General features: G+C 39.7%; 4 protein-coding genes across 6 annotated transcripts in view; 1 reads left to right on the top strand and 3 right to left on the bottom strand.

Annotated features, from left to right (window-relative positions):
* Positions 1 to 6152: 6152 nt before the first annotated feature.
* Positions 6153 to 8911, bottom strand: LOC124186507 (arylphorin subunit alpha-like). Its single transcript, XM_046578270.1, has 6 exons — positions 8729 to 8911; positions 8316 to 8646; positions 7801 to 8219; positions 7386 to 7702; positions 6838 to 7184; positions 6153 to 6761 (listed from the first exon to the last, which is right to left on the bottom strand). The coding sequence occupies exons 1-6, from the start codon at positions 8876 to 8878 to the stop codon at positions 6352 to 6354; spliced, it is 1974 nt and encodes a 657-aa protein (XP_046434226.1). The 5' UTR covers positions 8879 to 8911; the 3' UTR covers positions 6153 to 6351.
* A 4339-nt stretch (positions 8912 to 13250) lies between these two features.
* Positions 13251 to 18243, top strand: LOC124187240 (syndetin). 3 transcript variants are annotated; one of them, XM_046579642.1, is made up of 9 exons: positions 13254 to 13547; positions 13797 to 14312; positions 14747 to 15426; positions 15497 to 15875; positions 16050 to 16340; positions 16448 to 16912; positions 17027 to 17148; positions 17283 to 17472; positions 17569 to 18243. In XM_046579642.1, exons 1-9 carry the CDS (start codon positions 13458 to 13460, stop codon positions 17677 to 17679), a joined length of 2844 nt encoding a protein of 947 aa, XP_046435598.1. In that variant the 5' UTR covers positions 13254 to 13457; the 3' UTR covers positions 17680 to 18243. The 3 variants fall into 3 exon arrangements, 2 of the variants coding, with proteins under 2 accessions (XP_046435599.1, XP_046435598.1); XR_006871805.1 differs by lacking the exon at positions 17027 to 17148 and having other exon boundaries at positions 13251 to 13547; XM_046579643.1 differs by lacking the exon at positions 17569 to 18243 and having other exon boundaries at positions 13251 to 13547; positions 17027 to 17171; positions 17283 to 17421.
* Positions 18244 to 19169: 926 nt separating this feature from the next.
* The window catches only part of LOC124187238 (sodium-dependent transporter bedraggled), a 40921-nt gene continuing 33584 nt past the window's right edge, over positions 19170 to 26506 (bottom strand). The window contains exons 7-14 of the mRNA XM_046579641.1: positions 26279 to 26502; positions 25903 to 26059; positions 25394 to 25674; positions 25009 to 25140; positions 22065 to 22292; positions 21310 to 21519; positions 21063 to 21110; positions 19170 to 20947 (exon numbers count right to left, since the gene is read on the bottom strand). Of these exons, the coding sequence (XP_046435597.1) occupies positions 20135 to 20947; positions 21063 to 21110; positions 21310 to 21519; positions 22065 to 22292; positions 25009 to 25140; positions 25394 to 25674; positions 25903 to 26059; positions 26279 to 26502 (2093 nt within the window). The 3' untranslated portion in view covers positions 19170 to 20134. The remainder of the gene's footprint in view (positions 20948 to 21062; positions 21111 to 21309; positions 21520 to 22064; positions 22293 to 25008; positions 25141 to 25393; positions 25675 to 25902; positions 26060 to 26278; positions 26503 to 26506) is intronic.
* LOC124187241 (TNF receptor-associated factor 5) lies at positions 22696 to 24997 on the bottom strand. Its single transcript, XM_046579644.1, has one exon. The coding sequence runs from the start codon at positions 24524 to 24526 to the stop codon at positions 23084 to 23086; it is 1443 nt and encodes a 480-aa protein (XP_046435600.1). The 5' UTR covers positions 24527 to 24997; the 3' UTR covers positions 22696 to 23083.

The raw sequence follows: 26506 nt of genomic DNA, 5'->3' as shown, positions 1-26506 counted from the left end.
GAAAAAACGATTGGGCGCAGTCCCAATACGCTGCGATCAACGCATCGAAAGTTACAGCCGAAAAACGAAGACCTGTGTTTTCGACATTTTTCAGCAGGTGCTTTTCCCTCCGTAACTTCTCTCCTGTTAATCCCACGCTGTTTTCGCTGTGTTTTCTGGGTTTCTGGGTGTCCGATTGATCAGAAAACGGTCGTTTCAATCAAATCTAGGACCTGAAATTTTTTGGCCAAAAAAAAAGCAAGGCCAACCCCTTTGCATTTTTGGCGAAAATTTTCGCAATTCTAAAAAGTGCTGGAATCAATTCATTGTGGCACTATTTCGACGTGATTTCGCGAGAAAAAACGAGTGGGCGCAGTCCCAATACGCTGCGATCAACGCATCGAAAGTTACAGCCGAAAAACGAAGACCTGTGTTTTCGACATTTTTCAGCAGGTGCTTTTCCCTCCGTAACTTCTCTCCTGTTAATCCCACGCTGTTTTCGCTGCGTTTTCTGGGCTTCTGGGTGTCCGATTGATCAGAAAACGGTCGTTTCAATCAAATCTGGGACCTGAAATTTTTTGGCCAAAAAAAAAGCAAGGCTAACCCCTTTGCATTTTTGGCGAAAATTTTCGCAATTCTAAAAAGTGCTGGAATCAATTCATTGTGGCACTATTTCGACGTGATTTTGCGAGAAAAAACGATTGGGCGCAGTCCCAATACGCTGCGATCAACGCATCGAAAGTTACAGCCGAAAAACGAAGACCTGTGTTTTCGACATTTTTCAGCAGGTGCTTTTCCCTCCGTAACTTCTCTCCTGTTAATCCCACGCTGTTTTCGCTGCGTTTTCTGGGTTTCTGGGTGTCCGATTGATCAGAAAACGGTCGTTTCAATCAAATCTAGGACCTGAAATTTTTTGGCCAAAAAAAAAGCAAGGCTAACCCCTTTGCATTTTTGTCGAAAATTTTCGCAATTCTAAAAAGTGCTGGAATCAATTCATTGTGGCACTATTACGACGTGATTTTGCGAGAAAAAACGAGTGGGCGCAGTCCCTATACGCTGCGATCAACGCATCGAAAGTTACAGCCGAAAAACGAAGACCTGTGTTTTCGACATTTTTCAGCAGGTGCTTTTCCCTCCGTAACTTCTCTCCTGTTAATCCCACGCTGTTTTCGCTGTGTTTTCTGGGTTTCTGGGTGTCCGATTGATCAGAAAACGGTCGTTTCAATCAAATCTAGGACCTGAAATTTTTTGGCCAAAAAAAAAGCAAGGCTAACCCCTTTGCATTTTTGGCGAAAATTTTCGCAATTCTAAAAAGTGCTGGAATCAATTCATTGTGGCACTATTTCGACGTGATTTTGCGAGAAAAAACGATTGGGCGCAGTCCCAATACGCTGCGATCAACGCTTCGAAAGTTACAGCCGAAAAACGAAGACCTGTGTTTTCGACATTTTTCAGCAGGTGCTTTTACCTCCGTAACTTCTTTCCTGTTAATCCCACGCTGTTTTCGCTGCGTTTTCTGGGTTTCTGGGTGTCCGATTGATCAGAAAACGGTCGTTTCAATCAAATCTAGGACCTGAAATTTTTTGGCCAAAAAAAAAGCAAGGCTAACCCCTTTGCATTTTTGGCGAAAATTATCGCGATTTTAAAACGTGCCTAAATAAATTGATTGTGGCCTTATTCCGAAGTAATTTTGCAACAAAAATCGCTTGGGCGCAGTCCCAATACGCTGCGATCAACGCATCAAAAGTTACAGCCGAAAAACGAAAACCTCAGTTTTCGACATTTTTCAGCAGGTGCTTTTTCCTTCGTAACTTCTCTCCTGTTAATTCCACGCTGTTTTCGCTGCGTTTTCTGGGCTTCTGGGTGTCCGATTGATCAGAAAACGGTCGGTTCAATCAAATCTAGGACCTGAAATTTTTTGGTTAAAAAAAAGCAAGGCTAACCCCTTTGCATTTATGGCGAAAATTTTCGCAATTCTAAAAAGTGCTGGAATCAATTCATTGTGGCACTATTTCGACGTGATCTTGCGAGAAAAAACGATTGGGCGCAGTTCCAATACGCTGCGATCAACGCATCGAAAGTTACAGCCGAAAAACGAAGACCTGTGTTTTCGACATTTTTCAGCAGGTGCTTTTCCCTCCGTAACTTCTCTCCTCTTAATCCCACGCTGTTTTCGCTGCGTTTTCTGGGCTTCTGGGTGTCCGATTGATCAGAAAACGGTCGTTTCAATCAAATCTAGGACCTGAAATTTTTTGGCCAAAAAAAAAGCAAGGCTAACCCCTTTGCATTTTTGGCGAAAATTTCCGCAATTCTAAAAAGTGCTGGAATCAATTCATTGTGGCACTATTTCGACGTGATTTTACGAGTAAAGACGATTGGGCGCAGTCCCAATACGCTGCGATCAACGCATCGAAAGTTACAGCCGAAAAACGAAGACCTGTGTTTTCGACACTTTTCAGCAGGTGCTTTTCCCTCCGTAACTTCTTTCCTGTTAATCCCACGCTGTTTTCGCTGCGTTTTCTGGGCTTCTGGGTGTCCGATTGATCAGAAAACGGTCGTTTCAATCAAATCTAGGACCTGAAATTTTTTGGCCAAAAAAAAAGCAAGGCTAACCCCTTTGCATTTTTGTCGAAAATTTTCGCAATTCTAAAAAGTGCTGGAATCAATTCATTGTGGCACTATTTCGACGTGATTTTGCGAGAAAAAACGATTGGGCGCAGTACCAATACGCTGCGATCAACGCATCGAAAGTTACAGCCGAAAAACGAAGACCTGTGTTTTCGACATTTTTCAGCAGGTGCTTTTCCCTCCGTAACTTCTCTCCTGTTAATCCCACGCTGTTTTCGCTGTGTTTTCTGGGTTTCTGGGTGTCCGATTGATCAGAAAACGGTCGTTTCAATCAAATCTAGGACCTGAAAATTTTTGGCCAAAAAAAAAGCAAGGCTAACCCCTTTGCATTTTTGGCGAAAATTTTCGCAATTCTAAAAAGTGCTGAAATCAATTCATTGTGGCACTATTTCGACGTGATTTTGCGAGAAAAAACGATTGGGCGCAGTCCCAATACGCTGCGATCAACGCATCGAAAGTTACAGCCGAAAAACGAAGACCTGTGTTTTCGACATTTTTCAGCAGGTGCTTTTCCCTCCGTAACTTCTCTCCTGTTAATCCCACGCTGTTTTCGCTGCGTTTTCTGGGTTTCTGGGTGTCCGATTGATCAGAAAACGGTCGTTTTAATCAAATCTAGGACTTGAAATTTTTTGGCCAAAAAAAAAGCAAGGCTAACCCCTTTGCATTTTTGTCGAAAATTTTCGCAATTCTAAAAAGTGCTGGAATCAATTCATTGTGGCACTATTTCGACGTGATTTTGCGAGAAAAAACGATTGGGCGCAGTCCCAATACGCTGCGATCAACGCATCGAAAGTTACAGCCGAAAAACGAAGACCTGTGTTTTCGACATTTTTCAGCAGGTGCTTTTCCCTCCGTAACTTCTCTCCTGTTAATCCCACGCTGTTTTCGCTGTGTTTTCTGGGTTTCTGGGTGTCCGATTGATCAGAAAACGGTCGTTTCAATCAAATCTAGGACCTGAAATTTTTTGGCCAAAAAAAAAGCAAGGCTAACCCCTTTGCATTTTTGGCGAAAATTTCCGCAATTCTAAAAAGTGCTGGAATCAATTCATTGTGGCACTATTTCGACGTGATTTTACGAGTAAAAACGATTGGGCGCAGTCCCAATACGCTGCGATCAACGCATCGAAAGTTACAGCCGAAAAACGAAGACCTGTGTTTTCGACACTTTTCAGCAGGTGCTTTTCCCTCCGTAACTTCTCTCCTGTTAATCCCACGCTGTTTTCGCTGCGTTTTCTGGGCTTCTGGGTGTCCGATTGATCAGAAAACGGTCGTTTCAATCAAATCTAGGACCTGAAATTTTTTGGCCAAAAAAAAAGCAAGGCTAACCCCTTTGCATTTTTGGCGAAAATTTCCGCAATTCTAAAAAGTGCTGGAATCAATTCATTGTGGCACTATTTCGACGTGATTTTACGAGTAAAAACGATTGGGCGCAGTCCCAATACGCTGCGATCAACGCATCGAAAGTTACAGCCGAAAAACGAAGACCTGTGTTTTCGACACTTTTCAGCAGGTGCTTTTCCCTCCGTAACTTCTTTCCTGTTAATCCCACGCTGTTTTCGCTGCGTTTTCTGGGCTTCTGGGTGTCCGATTGATCAGAAAACGGTCGTTTCAATCAAATCTAGGACCTGAAATTTTTTGGCCAAAAAAAAAGCAAGGCTAACCCCTTTGCATTTTTGGCGAAAATTTCCGCAATTCTAAAAAGTGCTGGAATCAATTCATTGTGGCACTATTTCGACGTGATTTTACGAGTAAAAACGATTGGGCGCAGTCCCAATACGCTGCGATCAACGCATCGAAAGTTACAGCCGAAAAACGAAGACCTGTGTTTTCGACACTTTTCAGCAGGTGCTTTTCCCTCCGTAACTTCTCTCCTGTTAATCCCACGCTGTTTTCGCTGTGTTTTCTGGGTTTCTGGGTGTCCGATTGATCAGAAAACGGTCGTTTCAATCAAATCTAGGACCTGAAAATTTTTGGCCAAAAAAAAAGCAAGGCTAACCCCTTTGCATTTTTGGCGAAAATTTTCGCAATTCTAAAAAGTGCTGGAATCAATTCATTGTGGCACTATTTCGACGTGATTTTGCGAGAAAAAACGATTGGGCGCAGTCCCAATACGCTGCGATCAACGCATCGAAAGTTACAGCCGAAAAACGAAGACCTGTGTTTTCGACATTTTTCAGCAGGTGCTTTTCCCTCCGTAACTTCTCTCCTGTTAATCCCACGCTGTTTTCGCTGCGTTTTCTGGGTTTCTGGGTGTCCGATTGATCAGAAAACGGTCGTTTCAATCAAATCTAGGACTTGAAATTTTTTGGCCAAAAAAAAAGCAAGGCTAACCCCTTTGCATTTTTGTCGAAAATTTTCGCAATTCTAAAAAGTGCTGGAATCAATTCATTGTGGCACTATTTCGACGTGATTTTGCGAGAAAAAACGATTGGGCGCAGTCCCAATACGCTGCGATCAACGCATCGAAAGTTACAGCCGAAAAACGAAGACCTGTGTTTTCGACATTTTTCAGCAGGTGCTTTTCCCTCCGTAACTTCTCTCCTGTTAATCACACGCTGTTTTCGCTGCGTTTTCTGGGCTTCTGGGTGTCCGATTGATCAGAAAACGGTCGTTACAATCAAATCTAGGACCTGAAAATTTTTGGCCAAAAAAAAAGCAATGCTAACCCCTTTGCATTTTTGGCGAAAATTTTCGCAATTCTAAAAAGTGCTGGAATCAATTCATTGTGGCACTATTTCGACGTGATTTTGCGAGAAAAAACGATTGGGCGCAGTCCCAATACGCTGCGATCAACGCATCGAAAGTTACAGCCGAAAAACGAAGACCTGTGTTTTCGACATTTTTCAGCAGGTGCTTTTCCCTCCGTAACTTCTCTCCTGTTAATCCCACGCTGTTTTCGCTGCGTTTTCTGAGTTTCTGGGCGTCCGATTGATCAGAAAACGGTCGTTTTAATCAAATCTAGGACCTGAAATTTTTTGGCCAAAAAAAAAGCAAGGCTAACCCCTTTGCATTTTTGGCGAAAATTTTTGCGATTTTGAAAAGTGCTGGAATCAATTCATTGTGTCACTAATTCGACGTGATTCTGCGAGAAAAAACGATTAGGCGCAGTCTCAATACGCTGCGATCAACGCATCGAAAGTTCCAGCCAAAAAACGAGAACCTGTGTTATCCACGATGACTTACAAGCAATATCTCGACAACAATGGAGCCACATCGTCACTCATCGGAACAATATTTTTAACGCTAATGAATTGTGGCGGTCACGCCCTCATGCAATCACCGTAGCAAATCATATTTTTCCAATTTGCATGAGAACCAAAAGATCGTGTCACTAGCGCATACGACCCTTTGCTCCCAATTAAACAGTTATTCAGTTTTAACGTTTCTAACCACATTTTCATGTTTTAAGTCTAGGTACGATGAACACAAAATATACGCCCTCTTGCTTGTTTGAACAGCAAAAGGTCGTAAGATGACGTTCACGAGCTTGCGCCCTTAGAGATGCGATGTATATCTGTCCCAAATTCGGAGACGAAGACAGGCGGATAAACAAAGCAGTGTTTATTGAAAGGCGTGGAATGTCTAAAGAATATCAAGATCCAGTACAAATGGTCATATATTCCATGAGCATCGAACAGAGTAGCGTAATTTCGAACGTTTTTATTTATATGTTTAGAGACTACATTACATCGTATTTTACAATAAGCTTTCACAATAAGCGGAAATGGCGATGCAGATCACTGAATTAGGCGCTTTCACTGATTTCCGATTCTTCCTTGTGATAAACTCTGAATTCTTTCAAGTACGCATTCGGCAGATCAGCGATGTTGAAGTTCGACGGTTTGTCCAGCGGGAATCCTAGAGGCTTGTCCAAAATTTTCTTTTCTCCGAACATCGCAGAATGGAAATGGTACATGCTCTTTTCGGCGTAGGGAGTAACGTGGACGAAGAACTGGAAGGGCACACCCTCCGGGGATCCCTTAGGGATAACCAGGCGCTCCGGATATCTGTAAGGGTACTTGGGCATCTCGTAAATGGTTTCACCCGTGATAGCTCTCTCGATTTCCCGGTAGAACACATCGCTGCTCACTGGGTCGCACCCTACGTATTCAGATTCGGCACTGCTGCGTTTGATTTTGTTGATCCCGGGTTGGACTGAAATTGAACGAAGAGACGATGTAACAGTCATCGAGCTGAAACCCTGTATATATAATCAGCAAATTATACTAACGATCAACGCCCCATGCGTCCAGAAGTATGAACTGGTCGTAGTTCTTGGTGAGATCAATCTCTTCGTGGTTGAAATCATATTTGGGTCCCATGTAGATGCTCAAGTAGCCCTGCATGGCTGCCTTGCTGTTCACAGTGATGTGGTAGGTGTAAGGCTTGTGATTCAACCGGTGCTGTCGAGCCTTGATCAAAGTTTTGTCGTCTGCGTTGCGTATTTTCACCGCAGCCGAGATCAGATAGTCGACATCATCGAAATACGTCTCGACCTTGTCGACATCCACGGATTCTATCTTTACGTCGGGGAAGGCCAAGTCTTTGTACGTGTACTTTGGCAGGTATGACACGAATCTGGAAGAAAAGAACATTGATGGCACCCATCCGACAATTGTACGCGCTCTAGCCGAGAATCAGTCTTCTCTAATCTCCAGTCTAAGAAAATCACGCCACTTATTACTAAGTTTCCTGATCAATATTGCGTCGTATTCTGCGTTTGCGCAATTGCTAGCCAGCCAGAAGTGCTCAGTAGAATTATGGATAATGAACACTAACTTCTTGTGGTAGCTCATGATCCTCTTGACAAGACTCCAGTACATCGGGTCACGTAGGCTCAGGCCGTAGACCTGCATGATGCTCGGCACAACGTCGTATTTGCCACGAGGCGCCGGGCTGAAGCCGAGCACGTCTCTAGCAAGCATCTCGTAATTGCCGTACAAATCATGGTTGACGGAGTCAGCGTTTCCTTGGATGAGATTACCGAGAACCTCGATACCACTTCGAGTGCGAATAGATTCGAATGTAGCATTTTTGTGAAAGACGAATCCCGAATCGATTGCCGACGCGAAAAGTTGTTCAAGATTGCGAAGCTCCTGTTGAAAAATCAAATGGTAACTCGATGACTGGATCGACACGTTCAAGTGAAAAACGATGACTGATGGGTGTGCATTCGAGGCACAAAATCGGTTACCTTGATCAAGCCGAGCTTATGATTGGGAAGCATGACGTCGTCGCTTCGGTGAGGGACCGGCAAACCGTTGTGATAGCTCATGCTAGGATGGTAACCGTGCGGGATCGGATAACTCCAGTCGAAATCTTCGATCTCCCCGAAGCCGTTACTGAACCGTTCCATGTTGTAGCGGGCAAGTTGGAGCCTCAATGCATAGAAATATACTTCACCGCGTTTTGGGAAGTGGGGTCCGAATTCTCCAGATTTCATCCAGAATGGATGACTAAGTTGAGAGAAGTAATGTATTTCATTGGAATATACGTCCTCGGTGAAGTAACGAAGTTTATATTCGTCGTGGGAGCAGCACTCCGAGGATGGGATAGAATCATTATCCGGAATGATAATTGCACCATCGGATGACGCCACGGTCTTGGTGGGATCTGAAAATAGCGAAAATGAAGACTGGTTAGTGAAGCCGTATACGTGAGAGAAATTAGAAGCCACGTAGAGCTTGAACGAGTGATTGACTGACTCACCGTTGTAGAGTTTCGCGTCGTAAGCAGTTCGGATAACTTCGTTCTTGAAGAAGAGATGAGGGTATAACTCGTGGAGAGAAGGAAGTCGGATTCGAAAGGTTTCGGGGTAGCGGATTACGGCGACGCTGAAGGCGTAGACGTACATCCCCTCGTTAACGTGGATTCGAGCCCAAGCGGCAGTCTTGCAGAAGATATCAAAGTCCTTGGAGTGATAAAGTACCTTGAAAAGAGCTATGGCCTCGTGCAGGTGGTCCGAGTGGAAAATCGAAAAGATTTTTCCACGAGACAGCATCCCGCGCTGATGCAGTGCCAGCAATTCTTTAACGGCATCCTAGGAAAATTATCGCTGTAGTCCGAGGTCCAGAGAAAAACAAGGTGACGTAATTTCTCACCTGATTTGACGTGGTACTCACCTGATTTGAGTAACAATTCAAGTCCACTTCAATCTTGTATGACTTTCCCAGGGCGTAGAGCTCAGGTTTAAGTTCCGGCTGATCGACGCGCCACAGCAAGTCGAAAACCTTCTGCTGCTTAACGAGGAACTCTTTGCTAGCCTTCGTCATCTTGGAGCAGTCACTGTCGTTGATGACCAAATTCACTTTCGCCCACGTTTTATACTGAGTCTGTTGCATTGTTGTCAGTTATCTTTGACCTAAAAGAGCCATCGTCAAGGCAACCGTTCCAATCCAAAAACTCGCAGAGATATAAACAATCTATCAAGTCAATTCGTTTTTTGAATTCGTAAAATATTAGATTATCGATTAAAATTCATACTTTTATTATAACCTCATAACGCGAAAATAGATATGAACAAGACAAAGACAATCAAGCCGTAATCAAAAATTTCCGTACATAACGTATGTTTTTGCAGTACGATACTTATTGTTGCGTGTTGTCAAAGTTTGCAGTTATCGGCGTCGGTCAAAGTTCACAAATCCATGGGAGTCGTGCCGTTTTTTCACCAGAGATTTTTTCATCACCTTGGAGTCAACTGCAATCGTACAATGCGATTAACGTCCTTCGATTCAACGTATTTCACACAACGTCACGCTCCGAAAGAAAAGTCCTTCATCGTGCGTTGCAGGTAACATATTTGAAATAATAAAAACATTATCAAAAATAAATGGGGTACGCTGAAAGTCTGAAGATCGGCGAAAAGATCACACCTCGATTTGGTAGTTGTCACAGCAAAAGATTTCGAAGAGGACTAATAAGAGGCCTCATGCTGGTGTTGTCAGAAAATTATCCTATCATTTGAATGCAGCCTCGGGACCAAGACGATCAGATATAGAATAATGATGATTTCTATTTTGGTCGGGTTCAAAATAAAGAAGTAGAGCTCCTTACAATTGGTTGGGAGACTATAACTTCTTAATCATGAGAACGTACCGTGACTTTGGATATTCCTATTTCTGCGATTCACATTCATCTACCGATTCAGGCCAGATCGAAGTATGTAATTAGACGGTATATGACGTATGTAATGTATGTTATAAGCGGTTGCGAAAGGCTAAGAATGATTATCGTGGTTTTTTGTGTTTCCAAGGTAGGTACCAATTATTGGGCAAACGCTCGTGGAAATCAAATCTGAAGTAAAAGCTTTCAGATTCTGAAAATCGGAGAAACAAAAGACCCAATCTTTCGATTTTTATCCGGTCAGTTTTGGCAGTTTTCGAAAAAAAAGCTAAAATCAATCTGAGCAGAAGCTATGTCGACACAATTTCACAGTAATAGTAATTTGCGCGTAGTTCTCAGTCGCTTCGATCACAGATTCAAAGTTACCGATGTAAATCAGAGATTTCTCATCGTGTCTTCTTAGTTTAAGGTCTCCTGATATTTTGGTTGACCTTTTCAACTTTCTGCAGGGCGACTTAGTAGGCAGCAGCTCCTGAAAATCAATTCTGCGTCGAATAGTTTTGCGGTTTGAGATACCGTAAAAAGAACGGCCATCCAAGGTGATTAAGTATGAAGCAAATTCGTGCGATTTCACTCTTCGACGGCACATTTTATTCGGAAAACTGTTTACACTAAAGTCAGCCATTGACTTAAAAAACTACCGTAAGTGGCATTGTAAAGTATTCAATTTCACAGCAATGCATCGTTTCTGATGGTGATCAATAATTCGCAACGTAAAATCGATTATTAAAGGTCTGTGTCAGCGACTTATAGAAAATATAGACGCCAAAAAAAAAGGAGCCATCAATAGGGTGAAATGGAGCCGATTTATCAGACTTTTGATAACTTTTAAACGACATTCAATTAACCATCAATAGCTAAGAAATCTTTCTGTTTATTTATTTTCGAACAGATCTTTATAGCTCACCAACGAACGAATTTACCGAGTACTTAATTTGCGACTATCTCGTAATAAAATTAATCAGTAATATATAACCACTTATAACCGAACAACCTGCTTAAATATATTAAACAATCAGAGCTGAAATTTAATAATGATGAGACTATGTATTTACAAGATTGACCAATGACTTATGAAGAAATGGGATAAGGTGTAATCAGCTGAATATTATTCCAACCTTTTTGTCAATGAGGTCAACGAGTGAACTGATTTTTGAACTGTTTTAATTTAAGCATAAAATGAGTGATAATAATTTTCGTAACGTCATTAAAACATGCAAATTCCGTAATAACAGAGGAAAGTATTCTCTGAGTTTCAAAAGCTAACCATACAGAGAGATCTAAAGATGGGATTGATTGACACAAATATCAACCGTAGTGAAGAACGGCTCAATGGATGAAATTGCGCATCACAAGTCTAAAATATTAAAGTAAAGAAACAACCCTAGAAGTTTCAGCAGAATCCATGATCCGGTCTGATACTAGCGATGATGCAAGTATACCACAGTCAGACCAATTCTGCATGCAATGCCGAACAAAACTATTCAAAAACTCTTTGATTTCGTTCGAAACACAATTGGTCATTCAATTATAGGAACTCTTTTCTTGGCATTAGATGAATGTTTTAATAAAACGTAACTGTTTTTTGGACATTTGTATTCGGCATTGCACATGAAATTGCACTAGCTGCTGTATTTTCACAGCAGTGATGCGTAGGCTTTGATAAGTTAAAATAAGCGATATTTAAAGGCGGCCGATAAAGACGGACTGTAGTATCCTCTTAATGCAGAAGACCGATTCATCCGCTAGTTCGCTACCGTTGTTACCGACTCTTTTCCTACTGTAAAATAGCCAAGATGACGGTACCTGATAAAAGAATATGGGGAACCATAGTTACGATTAAAAAAGTTGCATTTGAGCGGTCAAATAAACTTTAATTATGATTCAAATTACCAGAAGAAAGGAGCCAAATTAATTAACATTCTGTTATTATGTACTGTGACTTAGTGTTAACTTCACTTGAAGACCAGCACTAGTTAAGTCTACAAAAGTACAAAGTACTTCATATTTCCCGCGTTTCACCTGCACGATGAGCAGAGCTTTTTCGTTGACTAGCTTCAGTCGATGCTTTTACAGCAGAAAGAACTAGAAAAACATCAGTGGGGTGGCTGAGTCTGTGCGTTGACTGAAGAACATAAAGACGGATACCCCTGGGTACATTTTTGAGACCAGTTTTCGCCCGGCAAGTGGGCCCAGGTAAGCCTCGGAGCGTAGCAGGGTTTTGCTCTATCAACTCTACCCAACGAGCTCGCACCGGCATTCGTACCAGCCAAAGTAGTGTCGGTATGAAAGCTTGAGATTGAGTCGGTACAAAGTGAGTACGTAAGACTACTTGTCGACTGCGACTTAAAAATGTCGATCAGCTCGATCATCCCCGTGAGAAGAAGCGTGACCTCGTCCACCGCCAACTGTCGTCAACCACCTCCGACCACCATCGACCACCTTCGTCCTCCTCGTCCACCTCGTCTCCCTCCTCGTCTTGCTCCGCCATAACCCCCACATCATCCTCGTCGTCCTCGTCCTCCTCGACCAACTCCGATCACCGCCAACCACGTCCAAACACCTCCTACCACCTCTTACCATCACCAACCACCTTCTACCACACCCTGCCACCCGTACCAGCGTCTACCGCCGCCTACTAGTTCCAAACACCTCCAACCACCTTCGACCACCTTCGTCCTCTTCGTCCCACTGCTCAACCATGTATTTACATTACTATTCATAATTATTCCAACAACTTTTCATTTGCTGCCTTGATCTTGAATTTTCGTACGCATAGAATCGAAACACTGTTTCAGCTAGTCGCAAGCGAAGTATCTACGTTGGGTAGAGAAACAGAATTGTTTTTGAAAAAGTGTTCGTATGGAATAAAATTCAGAGTAACTGTAATACATAACGGATGCGCTAATTTTGATCGAGATGAAATGGATGCTTCGTATATGAGAGAGTATTTAACGCAGTCCTGATTTAAAGTTCTCAAAAGGTGATTGTCGGCGATTTTTTTCTTTAATAAGGAGAGACAGAATGAAGCTTCTTAAAACTTCGAGTATATTGTAACAGTCGCGCAGTCGGTCAAGTAACGTCACATTATTTCTGATTTAGGAGAAATTATGATTTAGTCTGCCTTTATACGTTTTACGGCGTGTTCCACTCAGGCCCGTATTCATAGTCAGTTCTTAAATTTAAGCACGGTCTTAAGTCCTCGTTTACCATGGCTTGAGATAGGACTTCAGGGTTTGAAGACCGTGCTTAAATTTAAGAACTGACTATGAATACGGGCCTCAGAAGGTTTGCCCCGATGCCGGGCGATGCATGCACGGAACGAATGCCCCCTGTTCGAGCCAGTGCGCACCCAGTGCAACCAGTGGATAACGCTATAAGAGATTTCATTGGACGGATCTAATGAAACAGGCCAATGAAATTACTCAGTATAGTGTTGTGTCAGAAAATTGATGTAAAAGGAAAGCGGCCTGCGAGCTATTAAGGTTTCGGATCTCTAAACTTTTTTTTAATCGATGACAGAGCTTTCGTGTCGCGAGACTTAACTTGACCGATTTGACGGATTTGACAGCCTTGATAACGTGATGTAGTCTTGACACATGACACGGTGCGTGGAATAGAAATAAGTCCTCCAAATGTCCAGAAAGCGCGTGTGCTAACGGTATTATTTGGATGATTCATTGCTGAGCAGAGGTGGTAACAGCCTCTATTATAACAGCTATATAAATGGATGAAAGTAAAGTGGGAGTTTTGTTGAGAAAACACATCGACATGGAGGATATCAAGTTCAAGTTCTTATCGCTGATTCACAAGCAGGTCAGTTCCTTGTTCAGCTTGTTTCTTGTACTTGATTTAAAATTGCTCTCTACCTACTACTACATTTTTGCATCTTCCTCAACGAGTTTCACAATAGTATACAACTTTGTTTCAGTGTAAAATTTCACTTGGCACTCTGTCGATACCAGTATTTGTGCCACCTTGTTGAACGCTAGTAAAACTAACCGAAGACTCGAAACAGTTGCTTTTTTTATGGCAAAAAACTGATTTGTATTTTTTTATTTTTAGAATCAGGCTAAGATCCCGTCAATGGGATTGAATCCCGATCTCCTCAACCCAATCGAATCTCAAGGCCTTAACGACATTCAGTCTGATGCTAGTCATTCGACTGAAAGCGAGCTGCTTCCCGATCAAGACATTCTGGAATCCATAGAATCTGTGTATTACGAGAGCGATGACTGCTTTGATTGTTGTCGTCATGAGTTACAGAAACTTCCCGAAGTTCTGAATTCGAAAGTAATCGAAAGAGACTACAAAAGGCTTAAACAAGAGCACCAAGTTGTTTCTAAAAAAGTGTTACAGCTAATATTGCAAAAGCAAAGCTTATGCCAAAAGGAGTTCGAAAGAATCTTGTACATTCAAGAAGAACTTCAAAATGCCTTGGAAATTTGCCGAACTGGAAGGACGGATTTGAGCCTTGCTAAAAAACAGTTCACCACTGCTAGTCTTGGGATTTTGGCTAACTATCAAAAGAAACAAGTCGTTCAAGGGCTTCTGCATAGTTTAAACACCATAAAAACCTTAGTGAGTTCCTACTGATATTACAAATACAGTAATTCTATACCAAAAACCAGGTGAATTGCTTAGTCTGAACGTATAACAAACTATTCCACATCGATATCAATCTTTTGATACATATAAAAATATCATGGAACATTTTTTAAGTTTTCCCTGTGAAAACCCTTGGAAAATTGGAGAGTTCAAATTTGTTTTGTTCTTTACAGATAGCCTAATAATTTACTAAAATTCAATGTTGTAATTTTTCTTTACCAACTCTTTTTAACTAATTGTAAATATAAATAGAAACATTATTTCCAGCTTGCAGAAATAACATAACGATAAAATTATCTAACTAGTTGCAGATTTGAAGCACGAATAGTTGATATACATAGGCAAATACTTGAGCGTCATACACTTTTTTAACTCAATGCATGTTTTTTTCTTCTTCGAAAGCGTAGCAACGAACAGAGGACCGCCTTCAGGAACTTCTGAACGAAGGGAATTACCCAGGAGCAATATCGCTGCTCCTTGAATGCCAAAGAGCTGCGGAGAGATATAAACATTTTCATTGCGTAGCCGCACTGAATGGGAAACTCCAGGACACCTTGGAACAGGCGGAAGAAACTCTGGATCAAACGCTGGCAAAAATGTGTACAGAATTTGAAGTTGGGACGTATTTGTCTGTCCAAGGAGCGTACAGACTTCTAGGAAAAACACAGACGGCAATGGACCAACTTCACATGCACTTTACAGCAGCTATTCATAACGTTGCTTTTATGGCAGTTCACGCTTTCACCGGTGGTGACACAAAGAGGCCTTATAAACAGCTCTGCCAGTCAGTCTCGCACGAGACATTTCTACCTTGTTTAATCGAACTGTGCAAGTCTCTCTGGGCCATTTTAATTTCCTATTGTCAAGTTGTCAATTGGCACAATACGCATGAAAGCTGGTCAGATGAGACTGAAGAAAAAGATCTAGAAGCTACCTTTAATAAACAGTATGTTAAGCAAAAGCTGGAAAATGGAATGTCCAGAATGTGGCACGATGTAGAAACCAAAATATCCACGTATTTGTTGGGCGCTGATTTGGCCTACTTCAAGTTTGAGCAGTTTGTACAAATTTTGGGAATCGTTCATAGGTGAGATCTGATATTTCACATTTACTGTCGAATTACGAGACGTCCTGAACCATGTTCCTCAATTTTCTAGGTTAATCGAAGTTGGGGAAGAGCTCTGCTCAAGTCAGTCAGAGAATCTCCAAGAATCAATAAGAAAACAGTGCTCTTCCTACTTCGCTCATTACCACGCGTCTCGATTAGACGAGTTGAAGATATTTTTGGAAAATGATGGCTGGGAACTTTGTCCTGTTAAGCAATCGTTCGTTGTCACGCAACTGCAAGAATTTAAAAGCTTGAAGACTGTCCTCAATAGTTGTAAGCCTCGCAATAGCCCTGACGAATCTACCTTGAGTCAGGATGGTAGTTCTGTCATTGGAGGACTGGTCCAAAGATATTTGGATAACGGTGTAACACCCTTTGATGTCATCCTGGATGAAGCTGCTGACGAAGACATTTTGGCCAACATTGGAGTAAGTATAAATGAAAGAAACTGTTCAAAGTTCGTTAATAATTAATTAGAATGCAAGAAAGTGTTGCTAAAAGTAATAAAACTTTTAGCAATCTGTAGTGGTTGTCATTTATTTTAGACATTTTTTTAAACACTCAATCACCAGGTTTTATAAAGAGTATATTACCTTTTACAGGATGCACCTTCTGGGTATTTTTCAGACGATTCTGAAGACGACATTCCGGAGGAACTGAAATGTGATTTTGTAGATGAGCCCGACCAATCGAAACCCTCGAAAAAAAAACATAAACAACAATTTGCTGGGCCAATGGTAACAAACACAACGTTGAGTGTGCTCAGAGTTTGTGGAAAGTATCTACAAATGTCAAGATTATTTAGATCCATTGCTGTTACTGTTATTCAAAATATGACACAATTCTTTGAACTGTGTCTTTACACTGTACACATGTTCTTCACTTCGGATCTGGTATGTTTCTCACGATTAAGCATTAAGGTTACACAAAAATCGCTTATAATTGCATTTAAATTTACTACGCTATTTCTACTACCTTACGACACAAAATTTTATTTCAGCAAATAAACAGCGACACGTTGTACACTCCAAAATTAAAGTTGACCTTGGCTCGAATACGCGAGACTTTGATGGCAGACAGTGCAGTTACAACTGAAAGTGGAGCTCAGTCACATAAAGTAACACAACCGTGTCTCTCTTCGATAGTGAACTTGACTCAGCCAGAAAAAATTCATGGCTTGATGAAAAGAGTGATAGCCGTTGAATCTCTGATATTCTTGGGACAGCAGTACGAAATTTTGAGGCCTTATTTGGAGCACCTAGTAGCTTCTCCCTGCCACGGATTTCTTCATCAATTCTATTCCCAAACGATTGCAGCAGCTACAGATCTCCGAAAACCTGTTTACATGGCTGCTGCATCTCAGTCCTTCGATGTTGGCGGTATATTAACGCTGATGTCGAAAGTTAATTGGGAAGTGAGAGATGTTATGTCACAGCACAGCAGTTATATTGACAATCTATTAAGGGTAATTAGTGACAAACATTTGTGAAAATGGGTTCTGAATGGAAAGTTGATGCTATTGTTACAATTATGTCATAATGTACAAATACAGTAGCAATGAAACGAATTCCTGTTTCAGGACATTCAAATTTTAAGCATGAGGCTTGAGGAAATTGGGAACAGAATACCACTTCCTATAATAGTGTACAATTCAGTGTGGGAAAATGTTGCTCACTTGATCACACACACTTTAGTCGAAGGGTAAGGACTACGGACAGATCAAAGTAATTTGAATGTATTGACATAAAAATATGAATATGATATTCTGAATGGATACGTAAGCATTCAAATTGTTCGTTAATGTTGAATCTAGCAGGTTGAATTTGTGATTTCAGTTTCTCGAATGCAAAGAAATGTTCAAATGGAGGCAGAGCCTTGATGCAGTTGGATTTTACCCAATTAATGTCGAAGTTTGAAAAATTAACATCTCTGCGACCTATGCCGCACAGAGAATACGTCGAGGCATACGTCAAGGCTTATTATTTGCCTGAAAACATATTGGAAGAATGGATAAAGCAACATAAGGTATGAATTTCTATTTATATACAGTACATGATTACCCGCCCGTTTGTGATTGAACGTATTTCATTGTTGTCTGATGGATCCTACTACCGATTACAGGAATATTCTACAAAACATTTGATTGGTCTTATATCGTGCGGATGTCAAAACAACAAAAAAACCCGACAGCGATTAATATCCATCATAGAAGAGGAACGACCGAGCAGATAACAACAAGCCGTATGATCAGTAACTGTAAAACGAAGTTGCAATAGAATTATAAAATTTGAATATTATCGAATTGCTGCTCTGCTATAATTATAATATAAATCTGACACAATTATTGTGATACTTAAGTTGTCAATACTGTTATGTATATGTTGTACAGTTTCTTTAACTGTTAGGTAAAAAACACATTCTAGCTTTACAGCAAATATTTCGCAAATCGGTGCATATCATTACTTAATGATACTTACATTCTGTGTTGAACACCGATATGAATCTCTAATTTGAACATGTGCGAGTAACGGTTGTTAAATATTTTTGGATTGTTTGAGAAAAGATTTAAATGGAAGAGATAAAATACAGACGGGAGGCTTATAGATATAAAAATAATTGAACTGGTTTCGATTTTCGAATCTAAACCGTGACAAAATCTCCCTACTGGCAAGTTACGATGTAATCTCATTGAACTCACGTTGGAAAAATTATTATCTCTTGTGTACATTGTTTATACGATTCTTTACTATGAATTTTTAATCCCTAAAAAGTGAAATAAAGACATATTTGTAGGTATTTATAGAGTAAGGAATTGATTGAAATTGACTGATATAGGGCACCATAAATGACACTTAGAAATAGAAGGAACCACATAATTTATTATGTTGCCTAAAAAAATTAATCTCCTTTTCAATAATAATTTACTTTTTATCAATTCAAATTCAGGCTGTTATAACAGAATATAATTATTCATAAATTCATCAAATAGCGTAAATAAATACATAAACGAAACTTAAAGTATTGTGTTACACGATATTCTTCATACTTACTAAAACTGATACGTGTGTAATAAACCAATTAGTTCTTAAATTTCGAATGCTTACTTTCCGAAATTTGATGGCCTTCCCAATAATTTCAACTGATTTCATGGCATTGAAACTCAGAGGACATGCAGCGATCACAGTCAGAAATTGCTGTTCGACTCGCACCACAATATCCGTTGTCAAAATTCACCTAAGAATTGTTAGCAATTATTCTACAGCTGTCATTAAATATGATAATATTGTTTCTAATTTTCATACTGGATTTGACAATTTTTACTTCTTTTTCATACTCATCTATGAATATAAATTGTAGTAAAAGAAACAACGCGTTTTTTCTCTGCTTCTATGTCATAGAAATTATGATACATTATCGTAATATATTATTATAATTTTGTCACGTTTGCTCGATAAATTGGGTTAGTTAAAAGTAATCGAAAAGTATTAGTATTTGTACGAATTATCATACTTGTCACTATATAAAGGTATAATTCAATTATAGCGACGTGGTTTGATTAGGTACAAAAAAAACATACATTTTTTTTATTATGGTCCATAATATCAGGTATAGCAGTTACACTTATCGTAGGAAACGATTTTTAATATTAAACTAGGGATTATAAAGTTTTACGATATAAAAAAGGTCGTCAACTTTTAAGAAGAAGTAATAGTGATGCATTGTTCGTATTTTATATTTATTTTTATTATTTTTGTTTTCTCCTCGCAAATTCCGGCCATGCAAATCATGAGGGGAAAAACCATTACATGGTACGAAGAAATGTAACGACAAAATGACACGAACGCGAAAATTTTTTGGACTGTACTACTAATTCTTTGCACGATTTATGTAGCACATGCCGCTGAAACTAACATTGACACACTGGACGGACTAAGCACTCGTAGAATCGAATAGTTACCTAAAGTAACCATGAATCACTTACGACGGTAAATATTAATAATAGTAATAATACGTATACTAAACTATAAGGATTATTAATTAAATCGTAAAAATAATAAATTTATGTACATAACAGGTCTTCAGTAATAGAAGAAGCGTTTAGGATATATAATATACATATTGCAATAAAGCATAGCTCGCTTAATCTCATTTTTAAAAATGTTATATTGGAAACGTTGCAAAAACACGCGACATTGTAGTAGTCGAAATACAAAACTAAATGCCTTTGAACACACGAAAATCGATAAATATATACTCTCAAAGTGAATAATTTCAAGTATAACAAGGACGTACAGATATATACTGCTTTATATCTGAAAGTGTTGTTCACAGGTGATTTATTATCACTGCTGTGACCTCGCGGAATCATTTGGACTCTCAATCATAATCGTATACATATAATATTCACATAATTATAATATAAGTACAAGTCTGAATACAGTGGGAAATTGATTTATAATTATAGATGTTGAAATTGCTGCTGAAGATTGTCTTCATAGAGTACATGAAGAATGTAAGTCGCGAAACATTATGATTGAGGCCTTGTCGATATGCAGTTGGGGATTAATTTACAATATGCCGATTTTCACTCGTGTCGAACATGAAGAAAAAAAAAACAAAAAGAAAGAAGAAACGTAATCGCTAATTGTATTGCATATATTTAAGGGGGAAAAAAAAAACGGCCAGTCTATATCACAGTAGCGGTATTTTCCGTTTCATTGACAGTCTTTTTATCGTCATTTCCATCTCGATCGAGGACTAGAGACTCATCTTTAGGAAGAACCAACGAATCTTGACCAATCGGTGCTGCTGCTTCGACTAAATTTTCAATCGATACTGCGGCCGTTGGTGCATTGTTAGCAAAACTTCTGTGCAAAGATTGATTATTTCTAGAAGCACCCCTCCTGATACTGCTGCGCAACAAATTGGCGACGTCAGCAGCCGTTAAATTAGAACTACCATTGCTCGACTGCACCCTCCGACTTCTGTCCATCGTCGAATGATTACGTTCGCTAGCCGTTCTGTCTATCGTGCTTATCCTCATCGTTCTGTCTATCGTGTTCGGCCTGTGCCTCTCCAAAGTGTTGGGCCGCCCACTTCCTGTATCCGTCACAACGGGTTCAACCTCTGTAACTATTATCGATATGTCCCGTGACGGTATTCCTTGGTTCATTTCAACCAAGACAGTTGCGTAGTCTGGTGGTGGAGGCTGCAGCGCCGGTCTCGACCTCGGAGTGCTGCTTTCCCCCAAGACGTTTGCTATTCTTCTGACGCTTCGTCTGAAACTTTGACGTAACATTTTTGCTATTCTGGCTCCAGTGGCAGTCGTGTAACTTGGAGGAGGCGTGTACTTGGGAGGAGGATCTTCAAAAGGCACATCTGTCGTTGACGGTAAGACTCCATTACCGTGAAGACTTGTAGTCGTTTCATTCCCCACTTGTGTTTGGGCATCGGCAGCATCTTCTGGTTCTAGGGAGGGCCTGTACAGTAGTTGAATTCTCTGGAATAATCGATCAATGTTCGTCAAATAGTTCTTAAGTGAGTGAATTCAACATGTGATATATTAAAACGGATACACTAACGCATGCACTATGTACGCAATAACTTACACTTACTCCGTTGCATTGAGCGCAGTGACTTACATTAACTTCCACTTGTTCGCTCTATCGTTTGCATAAGAAAGAAAAACCGTCTGTTTAAGTACTGCTTGAAATGGAACTGATTTGAAATTCATAAGGTTTGCCAGATAACGACTGCTAGTACTAATATAAGGTTTGGCAACCAGTCCATAGTTTTTTTTATGCAAAATATACTCAAGTCGAACCGAAAATGTTGTAACTATATTAAAACGATAAAACTCACTCGAACCCTTACATCAAATATGTCGGGAGGTCCGTTATTCAGGTATCGACATGTTTGGATAATAGCAACGATCGGTATCATCAATATTGGTATAAGCTGAATGGCTGCGCCAAGTTGTCTTGTCCAGACAGCCCAGTAGTCTTTGCTGGTTCTACGATAAGTGTACAAGTCTCGGAAACCGCTACTCTTGAATATCATGATACTCAGAACCTGAAAAAATTTTACTTCATCATTTTTAAAACATTTCCTTTTGAAGTTTAAATTTAAAATGAAATAAGTTAAGCATATTTAAGATGGTGAATTTTGAGAATCTACATCTCGAAAACCAAATATTCAATTCCACTGGTGTTAATTTTGTTTGAAAATATGTAGATCGAGCTTCGTTAATATATTTTTTTATTAGAATCAATTGATACGAATCAATTGGTACGAAGGATTGCTATATACTGACTCTGTGATATGTGTTGCGGTACCCATAATATTTCAAAAACAGCTTAACCGATTTATTTCGAATTTGGAGTCAGTATACCATGATAGTTTATCTTTTGTATATATTTTTATATATTTATGAGCAATCAAAACGGTTTTCAAGGTTTCAACAATTCTTCCTACTAATTGACTGTGGCAAACAAAATATGTGAATAAAGCACGATCTACGCACCTTTGAGTAAAACATAAGCTCAACTGAATTGAATAATCAGCTATTGAGATATTACTGCTCAAAATTCACCAAAATTAAACAGACTATTTAGTACCATGAGTGCAACAGGTAGCACAACGTTCCAAGTGAAGGACAGAAGTGGTCCGGCCCAATGTCTGAGACACCTTCCGGTTGGTGGAAACAGTTCAGCAACTACGGCTTCACCTGTGTGTGGCCGACCCCTAACTGCAAAGACTGCGCCAACCTCGACCAGATACAAAACCATTATCCACCAGGCACCACCAACCGTGTAGTCCAGATAGTAAACGACGTAGATACCGAACTGAAAGTAAATAATGGAAATCGAAATGAAAGGAAAGGAAATGATTCTAATAATCGAAATTGAAATCAGTAACGTTAACATAAGGAATTGGTTTTGAGAAGCGTTATTGCTTTGTGACTTTAGAATTACTTAGAAGGCGAGGAGTTCATAAAGTACGATTACGTTTTGCTGTATCATTATGTTACTGAATATCACTGTCATTTAGTATATTACTGAATTTTAAATAATGCTCAAATGAAAAATAAAGATTTTTCTTAAAATAGATTTTTCTTGGAATAGTTGCAATTTAGCGAACAATGCAGAGAAAAATTGTTTTAAAATTCATTACTTTCTCATCGATCGCAGGAAGAAATATTTGTTGAGTATTTACGTGTAGTTTTTCTATTTCGGATAGAATGATAAACAAATTACGGCAGACCAATAAGAATTTTATTGTTACTTAAATAATTTTGTATTGTTTTGTATAATCGTCGCGCTTAAATAAATAAACACTTGAAATAAACAATTACCATGAAAATGCTTGAGCGTTACTACTAAGCAGTACAGCTAACGGAAAAACCCATAACTAAAATGATGTTTACCTGTGCCAGTTATAATAACACTTTTGAACACATGCAGTTTATGAATTAATGTTTGAAGAGAGGATTGATTGTAATTGATCTGCTGAAAAACTAATTTACTATAGTTGAAAATGGTGACTGATCCTTCCTTACAGCGCCGAACTTTCGGAAAATATTATATTACACAGTGAATGAAAATTGGTGAACTTGAGACTTTCAATTTCAGTTGATTTACGGTAGCAGAGATACCATCGAACCACCAATCTTGAAGTCCTTGACTTGAATGTCTAAGAACATAACATTGTTCTTGGTAAAGCCATCATATCTCGTTAATTTGGTGTGAGGTATGAACATGTACATTCCAGAATCCTTATCGAGCTTGTTGGAATCATCGCCGGCATCTTTTCTTTTGACTTTCAATGTTTTTCTCACATTATTAGCCGGATTTTCTTGATCTCTTAAGACAACGGTAGCTTGAAGAATGCACGGCCAATCTAGCAAAGCGTCCCACTTTCCTTCCAAGACTCGCAGACAACCGATTATGTGTCTCTCTTTCCACTGTCCTTTTCCATTTAGAAACAATTCAACTCTCAGTGTGTATCCGTACTCCTTATTGTAAAATACTGGACTACAAAGTAGGGTATCATTTTCTTTAGCATCCGTCATTTTTTCCTTGTACCTATCAATTCGCCACAACAGACGACCGTTGCTTGGTACCGGTTCAAAATATTCTTCTGTAACGCATCGGCACTTCATGCTTTGGGCTGAATTTTGACTCATAACTTCCTTCATCGTATCTTCGACGTAATTTATGTGTTCCTTCATCTGAAACTTCAACGCCTTTGTTTCGGCGACCTGGTTCTCAATGGCTTCAGAATGCTTCCTCATCTCGTCGACAAGAATATCCATTTTCTCTGCCAAAATATCGTGAGATTTAACCAGTCCCTTGGAAGCTTTACATCTCATTTCAAGCTCCAGTTTCAAATCGTGAATCTGTTTCAATTGCTCATGCCAAACTGCACTGATCATCACATTTTCCTCCGACAAAAAGTTTTTGAATCCTTCCAATTCCGCGTGCCATTCCTTCATTGCTGTTTTTCGTTCAATTTCACCATCAGTCAATCGGCTTTGAAGCATGTTTAACTGATCGTAGACTTGTTCGAAATTCAAACTCGTTTGTTCGTCAATGTGAGTGAAGCTTTGCTCTAGTCTACTTATACGAAAATTTATGTCTTCATTAGCCTGACGATTTTCAGAGCTTGCTTCGGATAAACGAATTCTCAACGTTTCTAAAGCTGCCTCCTTAGAACGCAGCGTTTCCAAACTCTGGGCAATCCTTGCCTCCAATTCCTTTTGCTCTTGTTTACCGTCTGCAATTGTAGTTCGCATCATATTCAATATAGACATAACTCTCTCTTTCCATACCGAATCGGTTGGCGCGGGTAACTGCATTTCATCCGACTTGCTCATCTTTTTACTTTTTCTACTGCTACACTGGGCACGATGTGCCTTCGCATTACATCTCGGTATATAAACCCCACACTTGTCGGGACATTCCTCTAGTACGGCACCGCAATGTTTAACATGCTCGGATATATATCTCTCTTCGATAAATTCACTGCAGAAATAACAGGGCACACTTCGACGATTGATGTAATTCACGTTGCTGCTCATTTTCGTTTAACGTAGTGACCAAAGCCAAATAACGAGTTTAATATCTGCCAGAACTGTGAGAGGCGACACGTCATAACGATATCGTCGTGTTATAAATGATAATGATAACACCTGATAAGACTTCCCCCAATCTTGATCAAACTTACGTGATTACGTAACTGTATGCTTAGATAAATACAGTATTTCAACCGCAAGAAACGTGTTTGGGATCGGTGACTCAATCTTTTAACTAATTCATTGATCAAATGTTAAAGTGTTACGTCATACTTTGTCAAGTATTAATATACTGATGAATTATGTACGCAGAATAGAAGAAAAAAAAGTCTTTTTATAAAAGATTCAAAGTCCTTTCAGGTAAGAATTGCGAATTGAAGTGATATAAAAAATGGATACAATAATATCGTATAGCCATAACGAGTTCGGTTTGTAGACTTAAAAGTTTCTCAACAAATCGAATTCCTGTACTAAATAAATGAACTCACCTCTGTGGCCATTGGGAGTCCTAAAATGTATCCACAAGCACAGCTGAAGAAGGTGATTGTTGTCTCCCACAATTTCATGGTCTTTGCATTGATAGCCATTATCCCAGTTATAACGCAATGCCATATAGCAAGCTGAAAGGTGAATAATACAACAGTAAGTTACCAAACACAAGTGGTTATTGCGTAACACTGTGTAACATTCTGTAATAGACAGATGTTTTCGAAGTGGGTCAAAAAACGCATAGGTTAAATACTCAGTTCATTAAAAGTTCTTATCGAGTTAGATAATTTTCAACTGTGGAGAATATTAGAACAGGATGTAGAACAGCTTAGGCTTTCATTAGAAGCTACATGATGTATTTGGTCGTTTAACGGATTTAGTCACCTGCTGCGCTATTCCGAACAGGATCAATATGAAGTAAAATAGAACGGCCCAAAATGGAGAAACTTGTTCAGATCCCAGGAGAGCCAAAGTAGCCGGTACCAATTCCGTGGCCAGTCTTAATACTTGATAACCAGATTCAGCGCTTAGATTTGCTCCGTGTCTGATGACTCGTTGACCAGCGAGAAATGAGGCGTGATTCATATATCTTTCGGGGATGCTACCCTGGCCTCGATGAGCCGGTTGGTTGGCCAGATGCATAAACGTGTAACCCGATATGCTTTCTGCAATGAACCGAGTCAAAATTAAGATCCAGTGTTGTACGAGATAGTAAGTATTACTATGTATATGAAAATAAGACTATTCATATACGAATTAATCTGTATTACATTAAAGATAGTTTGTCATGCGATTATCTGTATGAAAGATAAGATCATCCTTACATCCATCTAGAAAAGATCAAAAAGATTGTAAGGTCGATAGATTTTTAGATGCTCGATGTCATTACGTACCAAAAGAGCTCGTTGTATAGATGTATTTGTGATGCCTGAGGATTTGAACGCAAGTGTTTGCTAAAAAAGCCGACAGTAGAAGAACAACAAAGGTCAAAACGACCACCAGACTCGTATCTCGTTGAAGAAGATGCTTATGTTTGTTGTGAGCGGCTATCTGTAAATTTAAAAATAAGTTTTTAATTACGTTGGATTATCCCATTTTCGAGTATATATCAAAGCTGGGAATTCGTCTCGGGTAAAAAAGATGAGCTCATCGACAGCTGACTAATGTAAAATTTAAAACACGATTGTAGATATGTAACCAGATATTATTCGAATCAATTCGTTCCTTCGGAGCAAGGCTTGAATTATGAAAATGATGAATGTCACATACCTGCATCGCGGCGGCTCCGAATAATCCCCAAGTGAGGAAGACTTCGGTAGAAGCAGCCATCCACGATTTACCGTTGATGAAAAACTCGCTCCAATCAGTCTCTGGAAAGAGTTGATGAATCGAACCGGTAGGCGTCAGTCCCAATAGCTTGGCGCAGAGTACCAAAGTGCCAAATACCGGTACTAAGGTAAAAACGTAGACAACTTTGCCGTAGGATCTTAAACCTTA

The sequence above is a fragment of the Neodiprion fabricii genome, chromosome 7 (assembly GCF_021155785.1).
Source record: "Neodiprion fabricii isolate iyNeoFabr1 chromosome 7, iyNeoFabr1.1, whole genome shotgun sequence".
Taxonomy (NCBI): Eukaryota; Metazoa; Arthropoda; class Insecta; order Hymenoptera; family Diprionidae; genus Neodiprion; species Neodiprion fabricii.
Note: the sequence above shows the minus strand (reverse complement) of the source record. Positions and strands in the feature narration are given on the sequence as shown.

Coding starts and splice junctions, on each gene's coding strand:
- LOC124186507 (XM_046578270.1), bottom strand. CDS start 8,878: ATGACGAAGGCTAGCAAAGAGTTCCTCGTTAAGCAGCAGAAGGTTTTC. Junction 8,220..8,315: donor CGACGCGAAACTCTACAACG/GTGAGTCAGTCA, acceptor CGCTATTTTCAG/ATCCCACCAAGACCGTGGCG. Junction 7,185..7,385: donor ATCATGAGCTACCACAAGAA/GTTAGTGTTCAT, acceptor CTTTTCTTCCAG/ATTCGTGTCATACCTGCCAA.
- LOC124187240 (XM_046579642.1), top strand. CDS start 13,458: ATGGATGAAAGTAAAGTGGGAGTTTTGTTGAGAAAACACATCGACATG. Junction 13,548..13,796: donor TATCGCTGATTCACAAGCAG/GTCAGTTCCTTG, acceptor TTTTATTTTTAG/AATCAGGCTAAGATCCCGTC. Junction 17,149..17,282: donor ACACACACTTTAGTCGAAGG/GTAAGGACTACG, acceptor TTGTGATTTCAG/TTTCTCGAATGCAAAGAAAT.
- LOC124187241 (XM_046579644.1), bottom strand. CDS start 24,526: ATGAGCAGCAACGTGAATTACATCAATCGTCGAAGTGTGCCCTGTTAT.